This window comes from Pelophylax lessonae (assembly GCF_965119305.1).
Source record: "Pelophylax lessonae genome assembly, chromosome: 4".
Taxonomy (NCBI): Eukaryota; Metazoa; Chordata; class Amphibia; order Anura; family Ranidae; genus Pelophylax; species Pelophylax lessonae.
This window is the reverse complement of record NC_138771.1, coordinates 13,322,638-13,346,067: the sequence shown is the minus strand read 5'-3', so window position 1 is coordinate 13,346,067 and position 23,430 is coordinate 13,322,638. Positions and strand designations below refer to the sequence as shown.

Genomic DNA, 23,430 nt, shown 5'->3' with positions numbered 1-23,430 from the left:
TGACCTCGTAAGGCGTTTAACTCGCAGGCAGCCCCCGTCCAGTGGGGCTATGTCGCGGCCAACCTAGTGCGGATCTGAGGTCTGCGCGTGCTCGCTGGCCAGACAGGGATGACCACTGGGTCTAGATTATCCAGCCTGTCGCCCAGTCCGGCAGTCGATTATAGATCTCACAGGAAAAAACCAGGAGAAAAAAAAAAAATCTATCTAAAAAGAAAAAAATTGCCAGGACCAAAGATCCCAGCAAGGAACTAGGTCCTTACTCCTGACTGGGCAGAGAAAAACTGAGTACCTATAGCAGGGAGCGGGAGAATACCCCCTGGGACTGCCCATAGGCATAGCCAGACTTTTTCTGCCTAGTGTCCTACTCCTGTAGGTGGCAGTATAACCCAATGGTTACGATATGAAGATCAGGATCTGTGTCTGTCAATGAACGAAAGCGAAATATAGGTTTTGGGGGGGGGGGGGGATTTATGTAATCTTGGGGCCTAAAATTATAATTTTTTTAAACATGTGTGCAAAAAATAAATGCAAAAACGGCTCTGGCAGCAAAAGGGTTAAACAGGAAGCAAAATATTTAGTAAATAGTACAACTGATGTGTCAGTGTGATTGGTGGGGGGAGGGAACTAGCTGACCATTAACAAGGGGAAGAAGGGAAGCCAGAACTAGGCCATCTGCACTGAATATACCGAAGCTGCTTTCACACTTTAGCGTTTTGTAGCTTCAAGCTACAAAATGCTAAAGAGTGAATGCAGCCTAAAGTTGTGCGTTGCTCCTGTTGGCAGCCACAGTTATCGGAGGACAAATATCTCACTGGATCACAATTTTGTTGCCTTCAGGAACAACTTTCATAAAGCAATAGACTTCAAAGCAAAGTTTTGAAAATATAAAATCTTAATATCTGTACAGATAAAGGCAATGTTACCTTTAAGGAAAAAAAAATGCACATATTTTTGCAGGAAAAAATGCATTCGTCATTTTTTTTTTCCATAGGAGCCTGCAAAGCATTGCACCCGTAACCAGTGGATTGCGGGTGCAGTTTTAGGCTCCTGCACACTCTCCATCCAAATTTCTGCCCATACCACTCTATGTGGTTTCAGTTAGAAAGCTGGAGGAAGCGCACTTGTGCCACAGGGGCAGACGGGACTTATACTTTATTCATTCTCTGAATCTGATCTCTGAATGACGTGGGTGGAGCCTCTCACAGCCATGCCAATTATAAATTTGACAGCAGCTACAGGGGAGCAGAACCCCTGCCCAATGTCACAGGGTGAGGGGGCCTCAGAAGGTGGTGTGAGGGTGTTTAGGAACATGTTACACCCCAAATATGAACTTATTTAAATCAGGGCTCGACAAACTCCAGGCGCCAGGTCACATTGGTGCCTACAATTAGCGGCCTGTTGCCTGGGCTAGACTGCAGCAGGTGTTTTGTCCCCATACCCTCCCCCCTTGGGTGCACGGACTAAGATGCTGCGCTGGCCGATAATTGAGCTGGTGCAAGATGCATCGCTCGCTCTGTTGACACGGAGGGCATTGCCCTTACATTGCTCACACTGGCTGGGGAACTGGCACCCTCTTCTGGTGCCTGGAGCTGCTACAAGCAGTCCCTGACAGTGCTGAGGGCAACCCCTGCCTGCTCTCTCTGCCGGACAGCTGGTTGAAGCTGTTGCATGCTTGATTTGGCGCCCTTTTCATAGCAGTGAGTGGAAAGGGAGCGTGGGGCAGCTGGTTGAAACAGCTTTAGTTAAATTTACACAGCCCCTCCCCCACAAAGATGGAAACTGTTTTCCATTATTTTTATTTTCATTAAAATTAATTTGAATTTGTTTTCTCTCTCTTCAATTTTCCACTCTCTCCCTGCTATGCCACAGCCACACAGCCGAAGGCCTCTTTCACACAGGCTGTCGTATCAGGTCCGCTTGTCAGTTTTTCAGGTGGACCTGATCAGACTCTCCAGTCTCCTCTATGGAGCGGCGGATGTCAGGAGACAGGTCTGACTCCGCTGCCATCCGATCCTGTCCGCCAAAAACAGACGGATGGTGGTCCTATTTTCTATCCGTCCTGAAGGTCGGATCAGATGGAAACAGACAGGTGGTCCATTTCCATCCGATTGTCCCATAGAGGAGAGTGTGGGACTGTGTCAGCTCTGTATAGTGGGGTGGACACGGATAGGTCATCCCCCTGCTTTGCGGGGATTAGTGGAGAGATCCCCCACTGAGCAAGCAGATTCCGCTTAGCTAAGGCACCCGTGGGAAAGGGGCCTAAAGTGGCACGAGTCACTGGATCCCCTATCGGCCCCACCTTGCTGCCCTGTCCTTCCCTAGTGAGCCGCTGCCCATCACACAATTAAGCCTAGTACACACGGGCCAAATGCCGGGTGACTTCGACCTGTTCAATACAAACCGTCTGACAGCTGGTGTGTATGGCAGCCGGTCCGACAGAAGCCAGCCGAACATGCTGGGAAACCAGCAGCCAACTGGCTCCTGATCAACACTGACCAGAGTGTTCTGGTGGAGGGCCGTCCCCTTGTCAGAACACAATAGCTCAGCAGGGGAGATCGTTGTACTAACATTAGATTAGATTGGTAATACAGCAGCTCTGACCTGAGCCATCAGTTTTTCCTTCAACCTGCTGGGTTGAACGAAAAAAAAAAAAAGATGATAGTGTTTACTAGGCTTTACATGTATACGGTGGCCAGGAGACAGGCTGTGATGCTGCCTTTTTTGCCTTGGGCCTGTGTCCTAAGGGGGATGGTCCACATGCCTTCCGCTGTGTTTGGTTTGTGGCTGGGGGCTGGGGGCTGAAAGTGCTGTCCCTGCCATTCTTTTCACAGGGATGCACAAATCATATTACCCAACGTCCAGGACATGCAGTTCTGGACGCCAGGAAGGTGTTTTTGATATATGATATATTTGGTTCTGGTCATCTTTATGTGCAATTTTGAGTTTGGTTAAGTTTTTTTTGGTGAAAATAAAGCTTTGTTGGAAAAAAAAAAAATCTGGCTCCTAACTTTTTTGGCTGGCTCCTAGATTTCAAGCAAATTTGTCAAGGCCAGCTTTAAATATATAGCTGAGAAGGTCATCCCCTTGTATCCTAAGGCCTCATTCACAGTTGTGTATAGGGCTCTTTATGATTGGATGCGGGGGACCCAGCGGCACTTCCTGGTAATTAGCTGCGGGTGGAAGCCCCTATGAAAGCAATAGGAGGCCAACAGCTCCTGTAGCTAATCGTGGCCGCTCACATGTAACTGCAGAAGCAGTGCTTACCTGTTAATACTGTCTGCGTCCAGGGCTGGTATTTGCTGGTAATAACTCCATGAACAATTATATGCGAGCAGCCGCGATTAGCCACAGGAGCCGTCAGCTTCCATGTACTTTCATTGGGGCTTCTGACCATAGCTAAATCGTCCACTGAGTCTCACACATCTAAGCGCCAATGGTCTCATTCACAAGTATTATGGGGCCTTGTGATACAAATGAATACACCTCCTTTTCAGAATTAGGTTTACTACTACTGTACATGCACCCATTAAGGGTAATTAAAAACCAAATGAAGTTTTACTTATGCTAAATCTGAAAACCAACACCAAATAGTCTGGAAGCTTATTTCATGTCACAGATGGCACATTATACAGACAGTTCATGCACTGAACACGGTCATCTGTAAAAATTGTAAAAAAGGTACAAATCACAATAAATCACTCACTTCAGGAAGTCATGCAGGTAGTTCAGCAGAAGGGCCAGGCTCTTCTCATCCAATGGAGTATATGATAACATTGCTCCAATACGAACTATATGGACCAGAAGAAAAAGGTGAATGTAAGAGTAGAACAATACTAAAGGGTAATACATAGTACCATAAATGTGTACTGCTTACCAAAAAGGCGTAACAGGTGGGGAGCACCATAGACTTGGGACATAGGGGCATCAGGGTGATCTGCCAAGATATCTGCATACTGAGGACGCTCAAACTTGTACAGTAGCTGTGTGCCCAGCATAACATTAAAGTATTCTTTAATACCCGCTACAACTTCATTTACTGCATATTCTCTGCAAGAAGAACACAAGTCAATATACAAACAGGTATAAAAGGCAATAAAAAAGAAATTCTAATTATGAGATATATCTATAATATATATATATATATCCATCTCTCTCTCTATATATATATCTATATCTATCTATCTATCTATCTATCTCTATTTATCTATCTCTATTTATCTATCTCTATCTATCTATCTATCTCTATCTATCTATCTCTATCTCTATATCTATATCTATATCTATATCTATCTATCTATCTATATCTATATCTATATCTATCTATCTATATCTATATCTATATCTATCTATCTATCTATCTATCTATATATATATCTATATCTATATCTATATATATTTTATTTATATTCACAGGCTAACATCCCGTAAAATGCAGGACCAGCAGTCCTGCATTGTACAGGAGGATGGCGAGGGCCCACCTACAACCCGGAGCATTGGAAAGGAGAGCCAGATGCTGGAGGAGCAAGGAATTAAGTAATTACAGCTTGTTCATCGTTATCTAGGCTCTTCAAGTCTAGGGGACGATGAACAAGCTTTAATTACCTCATTCCTTGCTCGTCCAGCAGCTGGCGCTCTCTCCTTTCCAATGCTCTGGGTTGTAGGTGGGCCCCCACCATCCTCCTGTACAATGCAGGACTGCAGGTCATGCATTGTATGGGATGTTAGAAAGCCTGTGACCAGCAAGAAATTATGTATTACCGTTTATTCATCTACCCCTAGACTTAACAAGCAGTTACCCTTTGCAGTGTGGGAAGGTCCCACTGCTAGGGTAATTTGTTTATGCTGCCCACAGTGGGGAATTAAACCCCGTTGTTAAAGCAAACACATGCAAAGCAGCAAGATTGCTATAATGGTCACCCCGCCCCAGCAGAAAATACGCACCATTCCTTTGCTCCCCCCACAAGCAAACTTAATACCCAACATTAGAATTCAGAAAAGACTTCTTTTCCTCCCTCCCGCCAGCTAAAAAGATTATGGTGTGGGGTTGTTTTTCAGGGGTTGGGCTTGGCCCTGAGTTCCAGTGAAGTGAACTCTTAAAGTGTCAGCATACCAAGACATTTTGAACAATTTCATGCTCCCAACTTTGTGGGAACAGTTTGGGGATGGCTCCTTTCCTGTTCCAACATGACTGCACACCAGTGCACAAATCAAGGTCCCTAAAGACATGGATAAGCGAGTTTGGGTTGGAGGAATTGACTGGCCTGCACAGAGTCCTGACCTCAACCTGATAGAACACCTTTGGGATGGATTAGAGTGCAGACTGCGAGCCAGGCCTTCTCTTAATATCAGTGCCTGACCTCACAAATGCACTTCTGGAAGAATGGTCAAACATTCCCATAGACACACTCCTAAACCCTGTGGACAGCCTTCCCAGAAGAGTTGAAGCTGTTATAGCTGCAAAGGGTGGGCCAACTCAATAGTGCACAAAACAGGGTCCAACCCTGCACTCTGTATACAGCACAACCCTGCACCTTGCCGTCAGTAAATAGCATCCCTGAACTCTACACATAACGGATTCCTGGTATTTATTGCCCTATTAAGATCCTCCTACTGTTAGTGCAATTTGGCCACACCCACCGTTCAATGCGCTTCGTCCGTGGTCAAGTTCCTGCACTTAATTCTCTGAGAAAAAACCCCCCTGCATAAATTTATATAGTCTTACAGATATAACCCGCCCTTTGAGGACAACCATAATGCTGATGTGGCCCACAAGGAAATTGAGTTTGACACCCCTGCTCTAGGGTGTCTGCTTTCAGAAAATAATGTGTGAAGGTTTTGGGTCATCTTCAAGCCTAAAATTATTTTTTAAATGTGTGCAAAAAAATGCAAAAATGACTGCCAGCGAAAAGGCTAAATGGTTTAAAAAATAAAAACAAATACAAAAACCAAGTTACTTTGACCCCTACAAATGGAAACAAAGAAAGGGACGGCCAGCAAACAAGGCAAAAATGGATTTTTGTAAGAACTTACCGTAAAATCCTTTTCTCTTAAGCTCATTGACAGACGTAGTCTTCTTGATTCTCAAGAGCTGGGTTATGTTGTCTCCGCAGGAGTAGGACTAGGCAGAAAGACAAAACGTTCTGGCTCCACCTTAGGGGCAGTCCCTGAGGGTATATCCTCCCTCTCTCTGCTACAGGGAATCAGTTCTGTTTAAAGCAGTACAGAGAATTTAACCCAACCCAACTCAATGATAGAGGGGCGGGTACTACGTCTGTCAATGAGCTTAAGAGAAAAGGATTTTACGGTAAGTTCTTACAAAAATCCATTTTTCTCTATCGCTCATTGACAGACGTAGTCTTCTTGATTCTCAAGAGCTGGGACATCCAGAAGCAGTGCCACAAATGAGGGGTGGGATTGACAAAATCAAATCCAATCTAGAAGGCCCAACCGGTGCCAAACTAGAAGTTTTAAAGGCTCATTATAAACAAAGAATGAGACTAAAGAAAAAATTTTCCAACGGAAAAAAACCCTCGAGGTAGACCACTGGTCTCCTCAAATTGCGGCCTGCAAAACCTTGCGGCCAAACGAGGCATCAGACGATGCCATTACATCAACTTTATAATGTTTAGAGAAGGTATGCACCGACGACCAGGTAGCCGCCTTGCACACCTGGACCACTGACGCCTGATGGCGAAAGGCCCATGACGCACTAAGTGCCCGAGTGGAGTGCGCCTTAACAGGGAACGGGGGCTCCCGACCCTTAATAGAATAAGCCTGTACTACCGTCTGTCTGATCCATCTGGAAATGGTCGCGGCAGATGCAGGCAACCCCTTTTTGGGTCCATCTGGGATCACAAAAGTGAATCCGTCTTGCGAAACGAGTCTGTCGTTTTCAAGTATACCCTGATCGCCCGGACCACATCCAAGGAGTGTAAAGCAAACTCCCGAGGATGACTGGGCTTAGGACACAGGGAAGGTAATACAATTTCTTCATTCAGATGAAATTCTGAAACCACTTTTGGTAGGAAGGATGGATTCGGACGAAGAACCACCTTATCTCTATGAACCACCAGATATGGTGAACGACAAGATAATGCGGCCAGTTCTGACACCCTGCGTGCAGAAGTAATAGCCACCAAGAAGGCCACCTTCTGGGACAACGTGGGTAGAGGAATCTCCCTAATATCTTCAAAGGGAGGTTTCTGAAGAACCGACAACACTAAGTTAAGATCCCAGGGGGGTAACGGTGCGTGCACTGGCGGAGCCAGATGTCGCACCCCCTGGATGAAGTTCCGCACCAAGGAATGAGTAGCCAAAGGCTTCTGAAAGAAGATGGCTAATGCTGAGACCTGACCCTTGATAGTACTCAAGGCCAGTTTCTGCTCAACCCCTTGTTGCAGAAAAGCCAATATTCGACTAATCGAATAAGACCGAGGACGGAACCCCAAAGGTTCACACCATGCAATGTAGGACTTCCATGTGCGATGATAAATCTTTCTGGAAGTCGCTTTCCTTGCTTCAACTAGAGTAGGAATAACTGAAGCTGACAAACCTTTGTCCTTCAGCACCTGGGTCTCAATAGCCAGGCCGTTAAAGCCAGCGATTGTAAAGCAGGATGGAAGATCGGTCCCTGAGACAGTAGATCCTCCCTGAGAGGAAGTCTCCATGGGACGTCCGCCACCAGTCTGACCATGTCGGCGTACCAAGCTCGACGAGGCCAGTCCGGAGCTACCAGGATTACTGGGATTCCTTCCTCCTCTATCCTGCGAAGAAGTCTTGGCAGTAACGCGAGAGGAGGGAAGGCATATATTAGCTGGTATTGCCCCCACGGGGCGATCAGTGCGTCTGCGGTTTCTGCTAGAGGATCGCGGGAGCGAGCCACGAATCTCTGAACTTTCCTGTTGAATCGTGATGCCAACAGATCCACATCCGGGGTGCCCCACCGTAGGCACAACTGGTGAAAAACGTCTGGATGGAGGGACCATTCCCCCTGATCCAGGGTCTGACGGCTGAGATAATCTGCCTGCCAATTCTCCACCCCCGGAATGAACACCGCAGAGATTGCTGGAACAAATCGTTCCGCCCAGCGAAGAATGCAAGCCACTTCTTTGGCCGCTCGGACACTCTTGGTGCCCCCCTGGTGATTGACATAAGCCACGGCCGTGGCATTGTCCGACTGGATCCGAACCGGGCTGCCCTGGAGCTGCTCGGTCCAGTGAATCAGACAAAGTCTGATCGCTCTCAGTTCCAATACATTTATCGGTAACCTGGATTCTTCCGGGGACCAAAGTCCCTGGACAGATAACTGACCAAGAATTCCTCCCCATCCGGATAGACTGGCATCCGTGGTCACTATCGTCCAATATATTGGCAGAAATGACTTTCCCTGGCTGAGCATTGGAGACCGAAGCCACCAAACCAGAGACTCTCTGGTCTGTTTGCTCAATCGTATCTGATTGTCCAGGGATTCCGGATTCCGATTCCATCTGAGAAGAATCTCTTGCTGAAGAATTCGGGTATGGGACTGGGCAAATGGGACTGCTTCGAAGGAAGCCACCATCAACCCCAGAACCCTCATGCAAGTCCGAAGGGAAGACCAGCTGTTGGACAGTAACAACTGGACTGCTGATTGAATCTTTCGGAGTTTCCCTACCGGAAGGAAAACTCTTGTCCTGACTGTGTCTAGAATTAGACCCAGATATTCGAGCCTCTGGGTGGGAACCAGAAATGACTTTTGCTGGTTCACCAGCCACCCGAATTCCTGTAAAGAAATCATAGTAATTTCTATGTTTTGTAGCAGGGTCTGAGGAGACTCTGCATGAAGCAGAAGATCGTCTAGGTAACCTAGAATCGATATACCTCTTTGGCGCAGAAGTGCCAACATTGGGGCCAACACCTTTGTGAAGACCCGCGGAGCCGTGGCGAGACCGAAAGGTAACGCCACAAACTGATAGTGGTTCTCCTCTACGGAAAAGCGTAGAAAACGCTGATGTCCTGCGAAAATGGGAATGTGAAGATAGGCGTCCTAGATGTCTATGGACGCTAGGACATCCCCTGGATGCAGGAAGGCTGCTACCGTGCGAATGGACTCCATTCTGAATCTTCTTATGTTGACGAAAGAATTGAGTGCTCTTAAGTCCAGAATTGGACGCACTTTGCCCTCTTTCCTGGGTATTGTAAATAGGTTTGAATAAAACCCTTGAAACCGTTCTGTCCAAGGAACGTGGACTACCACTCCTTGTTGTAGTAGATCTGTGACTGCTCTCCGCAGATCTTCGAAACGATCTGAGGATAGTCGGATATTGGAAGGGAAGAATCGCGCCGGTGGGAGAGATCGAAACTCGATCTTGTACCCTGACCTTATGACTTCGCAAACCCATTTGTCCGGGATTCTGGAAAGCCATGGATCCGGGAACCGGCGAAGACGTCCCCCCACCCCAGTTATGGGTGGGGGCGCACCTTCAGGCTTTGGATGGTTTATCTTCAGGTCTGGAGGGGGCGGGCTTTTGCTTGCCCGACCAACGACCCCTGACGCCTCCTGCAGGAGCTTTGGAGGACTTAGTTTTTTTCACCCGCTGGACGAAAAAACCTCTTGTGAGCAGAAAAAGAAGGTCCTCGTCTTTGACGAGTTCCTCTACCTTTAAAATTTTGCGGTAAAAAGGTGCTTTTTCCACCGGTGAGATCCTTAATGATCTCATCTAAGTTGGCTCCAAATAGACGCTCTCCTGAAAAGGGGATATTAGCCAATGCTTTTTTGGAACCTTGGTCGGCTAACCAACCTTTTAGCCACAGTGTACGCCTGAGAACCACTGCTGAGACTGATGCTCGCGCCATTAATGGAGTGGCGTCTAACGCCGCATCACATACAAACTGTAACCCCTGTATCATTTGTTCCAACAAATCTGATACCGCCTGAGGGACTTCTTCTAAGTCCCGGCGTAACCACTTGGTCCATTCAGTTACAGCCTGCGAAACCAGACCAATAGCAATTATTGGTCTGAAAGCTGATCCAATCAAGGAAAACATGGTGCGAGACATAGCTTCTATCTTGCGATCCACTGGATCTTTAAAAGACGGAGCGTCTTCTAAAGGAATAACCGTGGCTTTATTCAATCTAGCAATAGGTGAATCCACCACAGGTGGTTCTGTCCATTTCTTAATAAGGGTTTCCTCAAACGGATAACGCCTGTCAATGCGTTTAGAAATATTAAAAGTGCGTTTTGGCAGACGCCATTCTTCTTCGATTGGATTGCCAAAACATTTCGGCAATGGAAAAACCTTCGCCACTTTGATGCGTTTTTTAGTCCCAAAAGGGATCTCAGTTTCAGCTATTTCTGATGGAATACCCTGTAACCTTAAGGTCTCTTGAACAGATACAATGAGTGCGTTTACCAACGCTTCCTCTCGGGCTATGGCGGATGCCGAAACATCTTCCTCACTGTCTGAAGAGACAGGACCCGAGACACCAATCCCAGATGAAGTACCTGCAACTGCAGAAATAGGCTCAGAGTCTGAATCCGAGGTTTCAGATAATAAGGGGTTTAGGCGGGGGTCGCTTTCTTGCGCCCTGTCCCTGACAAGCCACTTCCACCCGGGACACAAACGTTTCCATAATAGCTGACAATGATTCAATTGTCAATGGGGTGCTGGAGGATCCCGCAGACCCCTCGAGGGGATCCGGAGGAGATACATGAGTGGCAGGGTCCATGTTAATACAGGACACCTTTGCCAGCAAAAACAAAAAAACCTTTTCTTTTTTTTTTTTTTTTTTTGTGTGTCTCCCCCTAGCGCAATAGCGCCCCTCAGAGTACCTGCTTCTCGATCCCAGAGAGAGAGAGAGGGACCCCCAAGGCTCACCAACCGATGCAGTGCAGTTTCCAACCAACTGCAGTCAGCGTCTGTCTTACACAGACTGGAAGGAGCTGTTTGCTTTTTCCCGGGTAGAAGGCGTGGCTCCGCCCCCTGTGTACGCCTTCCGGCGTTCCCAGCCCTCCACGAGGTAGCTGGGCTCACAAAACATGGCCGCCCCCATAGAAGAGACATAAGACTCCAAAAACATGGCGGCCGGCGTGACCTGAGGACATACATGCATACGGTCTACGGCAAAATGGCGGCGGACCGCCGATATCGTCTTCCCAGCACATTCACCTGCACTCTGCTAAGAGGTGACATATGGATCTACAGAGATACACTGCACATAAGGTAGGATTATACCTCCTATGTCTGCTGTAATGTTACAGTCTGCTGGGTAGAGTGTTAGCTCTTGAACCAAGTCCACTTCCCACAAACACATGCTGTATTACAAGGGGGACTTGTAAGTATCAGATATATACTGACCATATATGGAGGGGCCCATAATATATACTGCCTCATAATGAGGAAAAAAGGGAACGTTTACTCACCATACCGAACCGACAGGCACCCTCTCTTCACAATACCCTCTCCACCGGGGTGGGGGTTTGTGGACGCCTCGACTCTCTGGTACCTGGCGTCCAAGCGAGACTTTTAACTCGCAAAGTCAGTCCCTTCACTGGGACTCCGTCGCGGCCGACCCAGCGCGGAGCTCTGGTCTGCACGCGCTCGTAGGCAGAAACCGGGGTGACCACTGGATCTCAACATCCAGCCCGTCGCCCGGCCCCGCATACTTACTTGAATATGTCGCGGCCGACCAAGCGCAATGCCATGGTCTGCGCGCGCTCGTAGGCCGGCTGGGGTGACCACAAGTGTCGCCCAGTCCGGCATTTTTGCTTGAAGATCTCACAGAAAAAACACTGGAGAAACTACCTAAAAAATGTCTTTTTCTTAAAGAAAAAAAGTCTTGCCAGGACCAAAAGATCCCAGCAAGGAACTTAGGTCCTTACTCCTGACTAGACAGAAAAAAACTGATTCCCTGTAGCAGAGAGAGGGAGGATATACCCTCAGGGACTGCCCCTAAGGTGGAGCCAGAACGTTTTGTCTTTCTGCCTAGTCCTACTCCTGCGGAGACAACATAACCCAGCTCTTGAGAATCAAGAAGACTACGTCTGTCAATGAGCGATAGAGAAATGTATTTTTATAGTGCTAAAGTACGTACTTGTTGTCGGTGTTCCCTCTAGATTTCTTGTAAGTAGCGTATTCTTCAAGGATAGTTTCCACACTCTTCTTGGCAGGCAGATTAAACAACTACAAGAATCAGAAAAACATATGTATAACATAGAATAGATATATAAATTATAGCCATTTAAGGAATGCGATGAACTTACAATTTAAAATATAGCTGTGAATACCATCAGCTTAGCTTGTTGTACACTTCATAGCAGCAGCCCCCCAACCTTTTTGGCACCAGGGACCAGTTTTGTGGCAGAATTTTTCCATAGATCAGTAGCACAGCATGCTTTATCACATGGCAATGTACAGCTGCTCAAATTGTATGTTTTGTACACAACAAACAAGACCGCTTGTATTTCTCAATGAACTTTGAGGGCGCTGATGAGCGCTCCGAGTTCACTGATTTTTCTTGTTCTCCAGTAACTGTCTGCCCATACGGGAGGTTTCCAGCAGACAGCTTTAGAGAAGTCTGAATGAGCCTGGCATTGCACCTGTGATCTGCTAATCATGGGTGCAATGCTCTGCAGGCTCCTAAGAAAAAAATAATAAACATTTCTTTTACCTGCAAAAAAATGTGCATTTATTAAGTGACCTTATCCTTCTCACTCAACTCCTTATCTCACTCCAATACCTGTTTCTGACGTGTGATGAGATCCCAGTCATCCACAAGCCAGGGTTTCAGTTCCTCAGGTATCTTCACTTTAACTTCAACTCTATTCATAAAAGTCTCCTCCTACAAAACAAAAACAAAACGTAAACAGAGAATAACATTTTGTAAGCAGTTTGATAGCCGGCAATGCAAAACACATCTTAACCACTTGCCTACTGGACACTTTTACCCCCTTCTCGCCCAGGCCAATTTTCAGCTCTGTCACAACTTGAATGACCATTTATACTGCTATACACAGTATTTACAAACATTGCACCATCTATTTTTGTTCTTAGGAATTACAAACTATTTGACCACTTCCAGCCCGGGCCAATTTGGACATTCCTCTCCTACATGAAAAAAAACATTTTGTTTGCTAGAAATCTACTTAGAATCTCAAATATATAATTTTTTTTATAAGCAGAGGCCCTAGAGCAGAGATCTTCAACCTATGGCCCCTCCAGCTGTTGCAGAACTACACGCCCCATGAGGCATTGTAAAACTCTGACATTCACGGACATGACTAGGCATGATGGGAATTGTAGTTCCTGAACTGGAGGGCCATAGTTTGAAGACCCCTGCCCTAGAGAATAAAATGGTGGGTTTTGCAATCTTTATGTCACACGGTATTTGCGCAGCGGTTTTTCAAACGCAATTTTTTGGGGGAAAAAATTGCTGATCCTCTGCCGCTCAGTCCTCTCTCTCCAGTCTCTGCTCACATTCTCATATAGCGTTCCCATGTTGCACATCACATGTGCCATCTGTCAGATAGTTGCTCCGCTCCGGTCCAGACCCCACCCACTTTCCTGCTGCACACCCGATTTGACGTCTGCGTATCGCATATGGCAGTGTGAACTGCCAGATGTGCGTTTGCGATGGGGGAACAGGCTGCGAATTCGCAGCCTTCCCGCATCGCACAAGTGTGACCCGTCACTTAAATAGTACAGACACAGTCACTTTCTATGCCCCTCCATGACAGCAAAAATAACAGTAAAAAAAAAAAACAAAAAAACAAAACAAAAACAAAATAACACATTGACCCAGATGACACCTAAAATATCACTCACTATGCACTCTATGCATGCTGGATTGGAGGGGGGCGACATCTGATGCGTTGCCATGGAAATGACACCGCTATACAGTAGGCATGCAACATCATTTCCCTTTACCCTATGTGCCCATAAACCGGAAGTGACGTTAGACCGGTACAATGTCTCTTCCGGAAATTAGTTATGCACTTTGAAAACACGCCCAGCAGCTGGGGACAAAGGACACGCCCAGCAGCTGTAAATGGCGGAGTGCGCTGTGGAATAAAGATCACGTGACCGGTACAATTTATATAAAAAATAAGGTACAAAGAAGGATTTTAAATGTGTTTTCACAATACAGATCGACTGCAATAGCTGATTACATGTCAGTAATAACTTACTGTTGTTACCTGTACTAATTCCTTAATGTGCACAAGGTTTGGCAGCAGAGAACTACTGTATACATTACACAAGCTCTATATTGTCTTGCTGTTTACACGGGTGAGGTTTGGGTTTTTTCTAATGCAAAACTTGAACATGGTGAACTACTAGACAGACACGATACCTACACTCTCAACGGTGGGATCCACTCGGGCCCGTTTCTTTCGTGGTGGCTGAGGAGCATCGCTGGTACTGGTGCCCTCTCCACTCCCAGGGGCTAATAAAAAACAAGAAAAATATTATGTGGAAAAAAAATAAAAAATTCTACACACACACGTAAACCAGTTGAAAAGGAAGCCTATCACTCCCTTTGAAAAACTACTACATAGATCTGAAACCACCTGATTTATCCTTCTATTATTCTGCTCTTACTAGTGACACAAATTATAAATATTTGGTGGCTCAACAGAAATGGTTATCACTCGACCTCCATATTACAGACCCGAAATGGTCAGAGTTTGAAGGGACATATAAATCCTCATCTTAAGGATAGGGTTATCCAACTTCAACTGTTCCAACACAGCCCCTACCCCCCGTACGTCTACAGAAAATGGGCGTGCGCCCAGACGCTTTTTAGAGGTTACGGAGAAATGGCTGACTTCCCCAGTCCAGTCATTCAGGCCTTTTGGTCAGAGGTCAACATATTCATCTCCTTGACCCTGGGTTTGCCGAATATTTCCCATCCTAAAAACTGTCTCCTCTATTTTTGGAGACCTGTCTCATAATAGGAGAATCTTATTGTGGATTATATACTTTTCTGCTAAAAAAGCCATCCTATTCACACGGAAGGGTGTCACCGTCCCTACTATATCCATGAGGCTACAATTCATTAACATTAGTCTCCCAGTTTATAAACTCATCTACGAGCTTCAGAAGAAGCCCCATTTGTTTGATGCTATGTGGGACCACTGGCTTTCTAACCCACTTACTCTTGCCTCTGTTACTCCAGACCAGGGGTGTCAAACTCAATTTAATAGTGGGCCGCATCAGCATTATGATTGCCCTCAAAAGGGCCAGTTGCATCTGTAAGACTAGATGTCCAGAGCATCCCCTTCCCTTACATAAGACGTCAAGAGCCTCTCCACCAACCCTTACATCACAGTGAACCCCCTCCCTTGTGCTGTTGCTGGGAAAAAGCTGGGGGCATTGCTGGAAAGCAGAAAGTACCGGGTCTGGAGGAGGACCAGAAGAGAGCTTGAGCTCTCCTGCAGCTGCAGGCAAGGTGTGAGGGCCACATTTAATGGCCCGATTCAGCCCGCAGGCCTTGTGTTTGACACGTGTGATCCAGACAGTCACTGAATGTAACTCCATACTTTGTATTAGGACCTACTGTTTGATCTGACACATGATATTTGGTGTATCATCTAAGTTACTATTCTGATATGTTTTGCAAAGCATTGGGAAACAGCTGAGAGTGTTTTTGTCTTGTTAAGTTTTATAGAAAAAAAAAAAAAAAAAAAAAACAGTAATACAAGTAATTAAAACTAAAACATATCTTCAAAAAAAAAAAAAAAAAGGAAGCCTACCTTTTTGCTTGTTTTTCTTGGTTTTCCTGAAGCATAAAGAAAAATAAATAAAATAATTAACAAACCTCCTTCTCAAGACACTGAAATTACCAATACCAAATCATCGAATCCATGTAGACGTTATGTAACTTTTTGGCCAGAATCCTCCACAATACGGCTGAAATGGATGCTTTCTTAAGTAATCTGCAGCAATGTAAGTTTTTGGTTTTCGGTTTTTTGCAATGATACATGGCACATAGTTAAAGATAGAGTTTCTCTACCTTTTTTCAGTCGAGGCACCCTTTAAAATCATGGCCAATCTTGAGGTGCCCCATTCTAAAATGTAAGAACTATTCTGATAGTTTTACATAATGCAGCAACATCAATAAACGTAGGACACCCAACGTTAGAGGCGATTTATTCTTCCAAAGCAAATACATTTATGTAAACTGGTACTGACTAGTATTCCAATGTTTTTCTCCCTCAGTTTTGAGACCCCAAAGCTGATGGAGAGGGGCAAGGGAGGGTCAAACAAGGATGATATGCAGGTAACTGACATCCTCCTTATCAACTGATGCTGCCATTGGTCGTTAGGAGGTTGGCAGCTAGAAGGTTGTAGAATAGTGTACAATGAAAACCTGTGGCTTTGTGTAGCTAAAAGGAAGGTTTCATCCACCCACCGGCTTGTATACAATTTTGAGGCAAATTGTAGGCATTTTGCCAAGGCACCCCTAAGGAAACCTTAAGGCACCCTGGTTGAAAAAGGCTGGTATAAGGTATAGTCACTGTTCATTTTATTAGCTTTAAATGACAAAATGGTCAAGCCGTTTACTTACACTTCCACATTCTTCTGCTGAAGTGCAGCTGACTTCTTTCCTGGAGCGGCTGCTCTCATCTTCCCCTCTGCATACTGATCCCTGAAATTTACACTAAAAACATTAGAACACCCAACCAGCCCCCACAAAAGGCATGCACACAAAATTCTAGCCCATGAATATCTGCAAATATATTTCTGGCCAATCACGTAATCTTTTCCTCACATGTAGGAGAACGCAGAAAAGCCCAGGCTGACCATTCGGGAAGGGGGGGGGGTTGATAGACCGTCACATTGTGCAGTTGATACCGTCTACCAGTCTCATCTCCAGATGAGCAACAAACTGTCTGCCAACATATTCCTCCCAAAATCTGTATGCTTGCCTAAGCCAAATGTATATGTTTATGAAACAGATTTATCTGTTAATGCGTAAATCTAACATTTCATATTCCTGATATGTGTCTGCTGTACCGTGTACTTGAATGAAGAAGTCTCCTGTTCTCTTTGTATTGCTTCCTGTGTGAAATCCTGGGTGTTCCTGCCAGTCCTTCTGCATTCCTATTACCTACGTTGGACGTGCGCCTGCTGCTAGGGGGCGAGCACGTGCCACAGGCGTCGTGCTCCCGCCCCCACTTGGCAGCAGGGACTCCGTTGCACGGGGGCCGGCGGCTCCGATTGCTCCCCACTGAGAGAGAAGAACGGTCTGTTGTTGTAAACACAGCTGACCGTTCTTCTCTCTGGAAGGATCACAGAGCAAATGTGATCCTTCTATATAGGATCACAGGTCTCTATGATCATTTCAAAAGCCCCGCCCCCATACAGTTAGAAACACTCCCCAAGGCTTACATTTAACCCCTTGATCACCCAAAGTGTTAACCCCTTCCCTGCCAGTGTCATTACAGTAACAGTGCATATTTTTAGCATTGATTACTGTAGGAATGTCACTGGTCCCCCCAAAAGTGTAAAAAAAATGTCAGGGGTCCAATCTGTCCGCCGCAATGTCGCAGTCCCACTAAAAATTGCAAACCACCGCCATTACTAGTAAAAAAAAATTACATAAATCTTTCCCCTAGTTTGTAGACGCAATAACTTTTGCGCAAACCAATCAAAATGAGCTTATTGCAATTTTTTTTTTTTTACCAAAAACATGTGGCAGGAAACAATTTGGCCTAAAATTATGAAAAAAATTAGATTTTGAATTGTTTTTGGAAAGGTTATATAGCAGAATGTGAAAAATATTGTTTTTTTTTCAGAATTGTCGCTTTTTTTGTTTATAGCGAAAAAAATAAAAATCGCACAGGTGATCAAATACCACCCAAAGAAAGCTCTATTTGTTGGGAAAAAAGGACATCAATTTTATTCGGGTACAGTGACACATGTTTGCGCAATTTTCCATTAAAATAACGCAGTGTCAAATCGCAATGGCCTGGTCATTAAGGGGGCAAATCCTTCCGGTCCAGAAGTGGTTAATATCTGACCAGAGTAAGCAGGAGAGCACACTGTGGTCAGTGCTCTAGAGCTGGGAACAACGCCTGCTCTCCACCAATGATCAGACTTGACTTTTCTACCCCCCCCCCCCCATTATATGACCTTTCACTGAAAAGCTTAGTGTGCTGCGGTTTCTCCTCCCCCAGCTCCTATGCAGCTGAGAACAAAGGGAATGTGATCACTTTTAAAAGGGGGGGGGGTATTTATAATGTTTATTATATCTAAACACAAATGTTTTGCCTTTCATTTCTATTTAAGGGCCCTTTCACACACATGGACCGTTCATTTCATCAGTTCAGTCAAGCCTCTCCTAAAGCCCATGCACAAAAAAAGCCAGCCTAAAATTTGCCAGGGCCCATGCTGAAAAACAAGATGTCTTCTGGGACCCTGTACTCTGATGAGACCAAGATAAATGTTTTTGGAACGGAGAGATTCAAAAAAACTGTATGGTGTTGCAAAGGTGAGGAGAACAAAGAAAAATGCATGGTGCCTACTGTGAAATATGGTGGTGGCAGTGTCCTTCTGTGGGGATGCATGAGTGCTGCTGGTGTTGGGGAGCTGTATTTTATGGATTGTATCATGAATTCCCAGATTTACTACTCTATACTGAAAGAGAAGATGCTACCATCACTCTTGGTCGTTGTACACTTCTCCAACATGACAATGATCCAAAGCACACTTCTAAGGTCACTGTTCCCTTTCTGAAGAACCGGGTGAAAGTGATTCAGTAGCCAAGAAGGTCTCCTGATCTGAACCCAATCGGGGGGAACACCTATGGGCAATTCTGAAGAGACAAGCATCACTCTCCATCCATCATCTAGGCTCTAAAAGGAGATTGTTCTTAAAGAATGGAAAAATATCAATGTTGCAATATGTCGCCAACTTGTTCATTCCATGCCTAGACTTGGTGCTGTCCTTACAAATCATGGAGGTCATACAAAATACTAGATGGAGGAGTTTTTGTTTTGGGGTGTGTTCATTTTTGCATCAACTAATTTGAGTAAAACTGAAGATTTTGTAATCCAAGTTATACCGCGTTTCTCCGAAAATAAAGACCTACCCTGAAAATAAAACCTGTTATTTCCGGGGAGGGCCGCTATACAAGCCCTACCCCGAAAATAAGCCCTAGTTTAGCGCTTGTAAAATCCTAGCATCCACTTTATCACTGTTTTATATAATGTTCAGTGTGTTTCTGTAATTCAATAGTGTGAAATACCTGCGGTACAGCGCCCTCCCCTCTGCAGTGTTCAGAGCGGGTCACGGAAGCACACATTCCTGTATCTCAGAGCTCTCCTCCCTCTGATGCCCGCTGTCGGTATCATGCACATTCCTGTATCTCAGCTCTCTCCTCCCTCTGCTGCCCACTGTCGGTATCGCGCACATTCCTGTATTTCAGCTCTCTCCTCCCTCTGCTGCCCGCTGTCGGTATTGCGCACATTCCAGTATCTCAGCTCTCTCCTCCCTCTGCTGCCCCCTCTCGGTATCGCGCACATTCCTGAATCTCAGCTCTCTCCTCCCTCTGCTGCCCACTGTCGGTATCGTGCACATTCCTGCATCTCAGCTCTCTCCTCCCTCTGCTGCCCGCAGTCGGTATCGCGCACATTCCTGAATCTCAGCTCTCTCCTCCCAGCTCTCTCCTCCCTCTGCTGCCCACTGTCGGTATCGTGCACATTCCTGCATCTCAGCTCTCTCCTCCCTCTGCTGCCCACTGTCAGTATCGTGCACATTCCTGAATCTCAGCTCTCTCCTCCCTCTGCTGCCCACTGTCGGTATCGTGCACATTCCTGCATCTCAGCTCTCTCCTCCCTCTGCTGCCCGCTGTCGGCATCACGCACATTCCTGCATCTCAGCTCTCTCCTCCCTCTGCTGCCCGCTGTCGGTATCGCGCACATTCCTATATCTCAGCTCTCTCCTTCCTCTGCCGGTATCGCGCACATTCCTGTATCTCAGCGCTCGCCTCCCTCTGATGCCCACTGTCGGTATCATGCACATTCCTGTATCTCAGCGCTCGCCTCCCTCTGCTGCCCGCTGTCGGTATCATGCACATTCCTGTATCTCAGCTCTCTCCTCCCTCTGCTGCCCGCTGTCGGTATCATGCACATTCCTGTATCTCTGCTCTCTCCTCCCTCTGCTGCCCGCTGTCTGTATCATGCACATTCCTGTATCTCAGCGCTCTCCTCCCTCTGCTGCCCGCTGTCGGTATCATGCACATTCCTGTATCTCAGCTCTCTCCTCCCTCTGATGCCCACTGTCGGTATCGCGCACATTCCTGTATCTCAGCTCTCTCCTCCCTCTGCTGCCCGCTGTCGGTATCACGCACATTCCTATATTTCAGCTCTCTCCTTCCTCTGCCGGTATCGCGCACATTCCTGTATCTCAGCGCTCGCCTCCCTCTGCTGCCCGCTGTCGGTATCATGCACATTCCTGTATCTCAGCTCTCTCCTCCCTCTGATGCCCACTGTCGGTAACATGCACATTCCTGTATCTTAGCGCTCTCCTCCCTCTGATGCCCACTTCGGTATCATGCACATTCCTGTATCTCAGCTCTCTCCTCCCTCTGATGCCCGCTGTCGGTATCATGCACATTCCTGTATCTCAGCGCTCTCCTCGCTCTGATGCCCGCTGTTGGTATCATGCACATTCCTGTATCTCAGCGCTCGCCTCCCTCTGCTGCCCGCTGTCGGTATCATGCACATTCCTGTATCTCAGCGCTCGCCTCCCTCTGCTGCCCGCTGTTGGTATCATGCACATTCCTGTATCTCAGCTCTCTCTTCCCTCTGATGCCCACTGTCGGTATCGCGCACATTCCTGTATCTCAGCTCTCTCCTCCCTCTGCTGCCCGCTGTCGGTATCACGCACATTCCTATATTTCAGCTCTCTCCTTCCTCTGCCGGTATCGCGCACATTCCTGTATCTCAGCGCTCGCCTCCCTCTGCTGCCCGCTGTCGGTATCATGCACATTCCTGTATCTCAGCTCTCTCCTCCCTCTGATGCCCACTGTCGGTAACATGCACATTCCTGTATCTTAGCGCTCTCCTCCCTCTGATGCCCACTTCGGTATCATGCACATTCCTGTATCTCAGCTCTCTCCTCCCTCTGATGCCCGCTGTCGGTATCATGCACATTCCTGTATCTCAGCGCTCTCCTCCCTCTGATGCCCGCTGTTGGTATCATGCACATTCCTGTATCTCAGCGCTCGCCTCCCTCTGCTGCCCGCTGTCGGTATCATGCACATTCCTGTATCTCAGCGCTCGCCTCCCTCTGCTGCCCGCTGTTGGTATCATGCACATTCCTGTATCTCAGCTCTCTCTTCCCTCTGCTGCCCGCTGTCGGTATCATGCACATTCCTGTATCCCAGCGCTCTCCTCCCTCTGCTGCCCGCTGTCGGTATCGCGCACATTCCTGTATCTCAGCGCTCGCCTCCCTCTGATGCCCGCTGTCGGTATCATGCACATTCCTGTATCTCAGCGCTCTCCTCCCTCTGATGCCCGCTGTCGGTATCATGCACATTCCTGTATCTCAGCTCTCTCCTCCCTCTGATGCCCGCTGTCGGTATCATGCACATTCCTGTATCTCAGCGCTCGCCTCCCTCTGCTGCCCGCTGTTGGTATCATGCACATCCCTGTATCTCAGCTCTCTCTTCCCTCTGCTGCCCGCTGTCGGTATCATGCACATTCCTGTATCCCAGCGCTCTCCTCCCTCTGCTGCCCGCTGTCGGTATCGCGCACATTCCTGTATCTCAGCGCTCGCCTCCCTCTGATGCCCGCTGTCGGTATCATGCACATTCCTGTATCTCAGCTCTCTCCTCCCTCTGCTGCCCGCTGTCGGTATCATGCACATTCCTGTATCTCAGCGCTCTCCTCCCTCTGATGCCCGCTGTCAGTATCGCACACATTAATGTAGCTTGGCTCTCTGCTCCCTCTCCGTGACCCCCCAGCTGTCAGCGGGGGAGAAGAGAAGGAGAGCAAAGCGGGAGATCAGCTGAGTGCCGAGCGGCGCTGTACCAAAGGTATTTCAAACAATTATATTACAAAAACACACACTGGACATTACTTAAACAGAGTAAGAGTGGACTCTAGGATTTTACAACCACTTTTACTAGGTTCACACAGGGGATTCCTGACAGGCAGGGGGGGGGGGGGCAGTTTTGTCAAAGTTTAGGAAATTGTTCTTGTGTTCATTGGGATATTACTCTTCAAAAGGGGTGTACTCATTTATGCTAAATGTCCACGTCCACCCCCTATGTATACTTACTGATTGGCCTTCTGAAGTTCTTTTTGTTTTTGCAGGTTAGTGTCCACGTATTTGAGTACTCTACTTTCTGGTACCCACTCATCCCAGCTGAAAAAAAAAAAACAAACAAACAAAAATCAACCAATGCAATAAACAGTTTACTGAACAAAGATTTGGAAAAAAAAAATAAAAACTAGAGTGTCAGAACAGAAGACCATATAACCCTTAGCAACTGAATAGATGTCAGTATCCACCATTTAGACAAAGTTTAAAAGAAAAAATCCTCACAACTTAATACAAAGCGGTGTCATTTTTTGATATTCAGCACTGCGCTACTGTAATTGGCAATTGCGCAGTCCTGCAACATTGTATCCAATATATTTTTTATTTTTCATACACTTTTGGTGGTATTTGACAACCACTAGGTGTGTATAGATATATATTATATATATATATATATATATATATATATATATATAAAAAATTTAGTACGAAAAAAAAAAGACCAAAAAACGTAGAATACATATCCAATAAAATGAATTTTCTACATAAATGGAAGGCCAAAATGTATTCTGCTACATGCCTTTGGTAAAAAAAAAAAAATATATATATATATATATATATATATATATATATATATATATATATATATATATATAATATCCTAATAGGTGTATATAACATAGTTTGTGCAGAAGCTATAGCACCTACAAACTATAGTATATATAGTGTAGTGGAATTTACACAGCTATAGACTTAATGGCGGTAATCAGCGATTTATAGCGTGGCTAAAAATCTGGCGCTAGCTTACACTGACGTCGATAGTGACAACAATAAAGTGGTCGGTAATATTATACACTCACTATACTAATGACACCGGCTGGGAAGTAGTTAACATCTAGTCGCAATCAAGGGGTTAACTGTGTGCCTAAAAATGTGTAATGTGTGTAATATATGCAGCTTTTTCTAATCGATCTGGCTGTTTTTCACCCTGCTTTTCAAGGAGAACAGCCAGATCGCTGTTCCTACGCATGTTTGTAAACACAGAACTCTGTGATTGGACACAGCCGATTGGCAGCTGATTTCAGCCAATGATTCAGCCAAACTTGTGTTGTGTCCAATCACAGTACGGGTCAGCAGGGGGCGTGCACCTGAAAGAAAGGGCCAATATACAGGTATGCGATT

General features: G+C 46.2%; 1 protein-coding gene across 4 annotated transcripts in view; it reads right to left on the bottom strand.

The window, feature by feature from the left end:
- MORF4L1 (mortality factor 4 like 1) overlaps window positions 1-23,430 on the bottom strand; it is a 76,298-nt gene that overhangs the window by 4,282 nt on the left and 48,586 nt on the right. For 3 of the 4 annotated variants that reach the window (XM_082253036.1, XM_082253037.1, XM_082253038.1), the window contains 8 exons: window positions 22,267-22,353; window positions 16,547-16,627; window positions 15,732-15,757; window positions 14,334-14,422; window positions 12,719-12,820; window positions 12,074-12,162; window positions 3,875-4,047; window positions 3,704-3,788 (listed from right to left, as the gene is read on the bottom strand). In XM_082253036.1, coding sequence (XP_082109162.1) covers window positions 3,704-3,788; window positions 3,875-4,047; window positions 12,074-12,162; window positions 12,719-12,820; window positions 14,334-14,422; window positions 15,732-15,757; window positions 16,547-16,627; window positions 22,267-22,353 — 732 coding nt within the window. Of the gene's footprint in view, window positions 1-3,703; window positions 3,789-3,874; window positions 4,048-12,073; window positions 12,163-12,718; window positions 12,821-14,333; window positions 14,423-15,731; window positions 15,758-16,546; window positions 16,640-22,266; window positions 22,354-23,430 lie in introns of all 4 variants that reach the window. The other variant, XM_082253035.1, reaches the window with a different exon arrangement.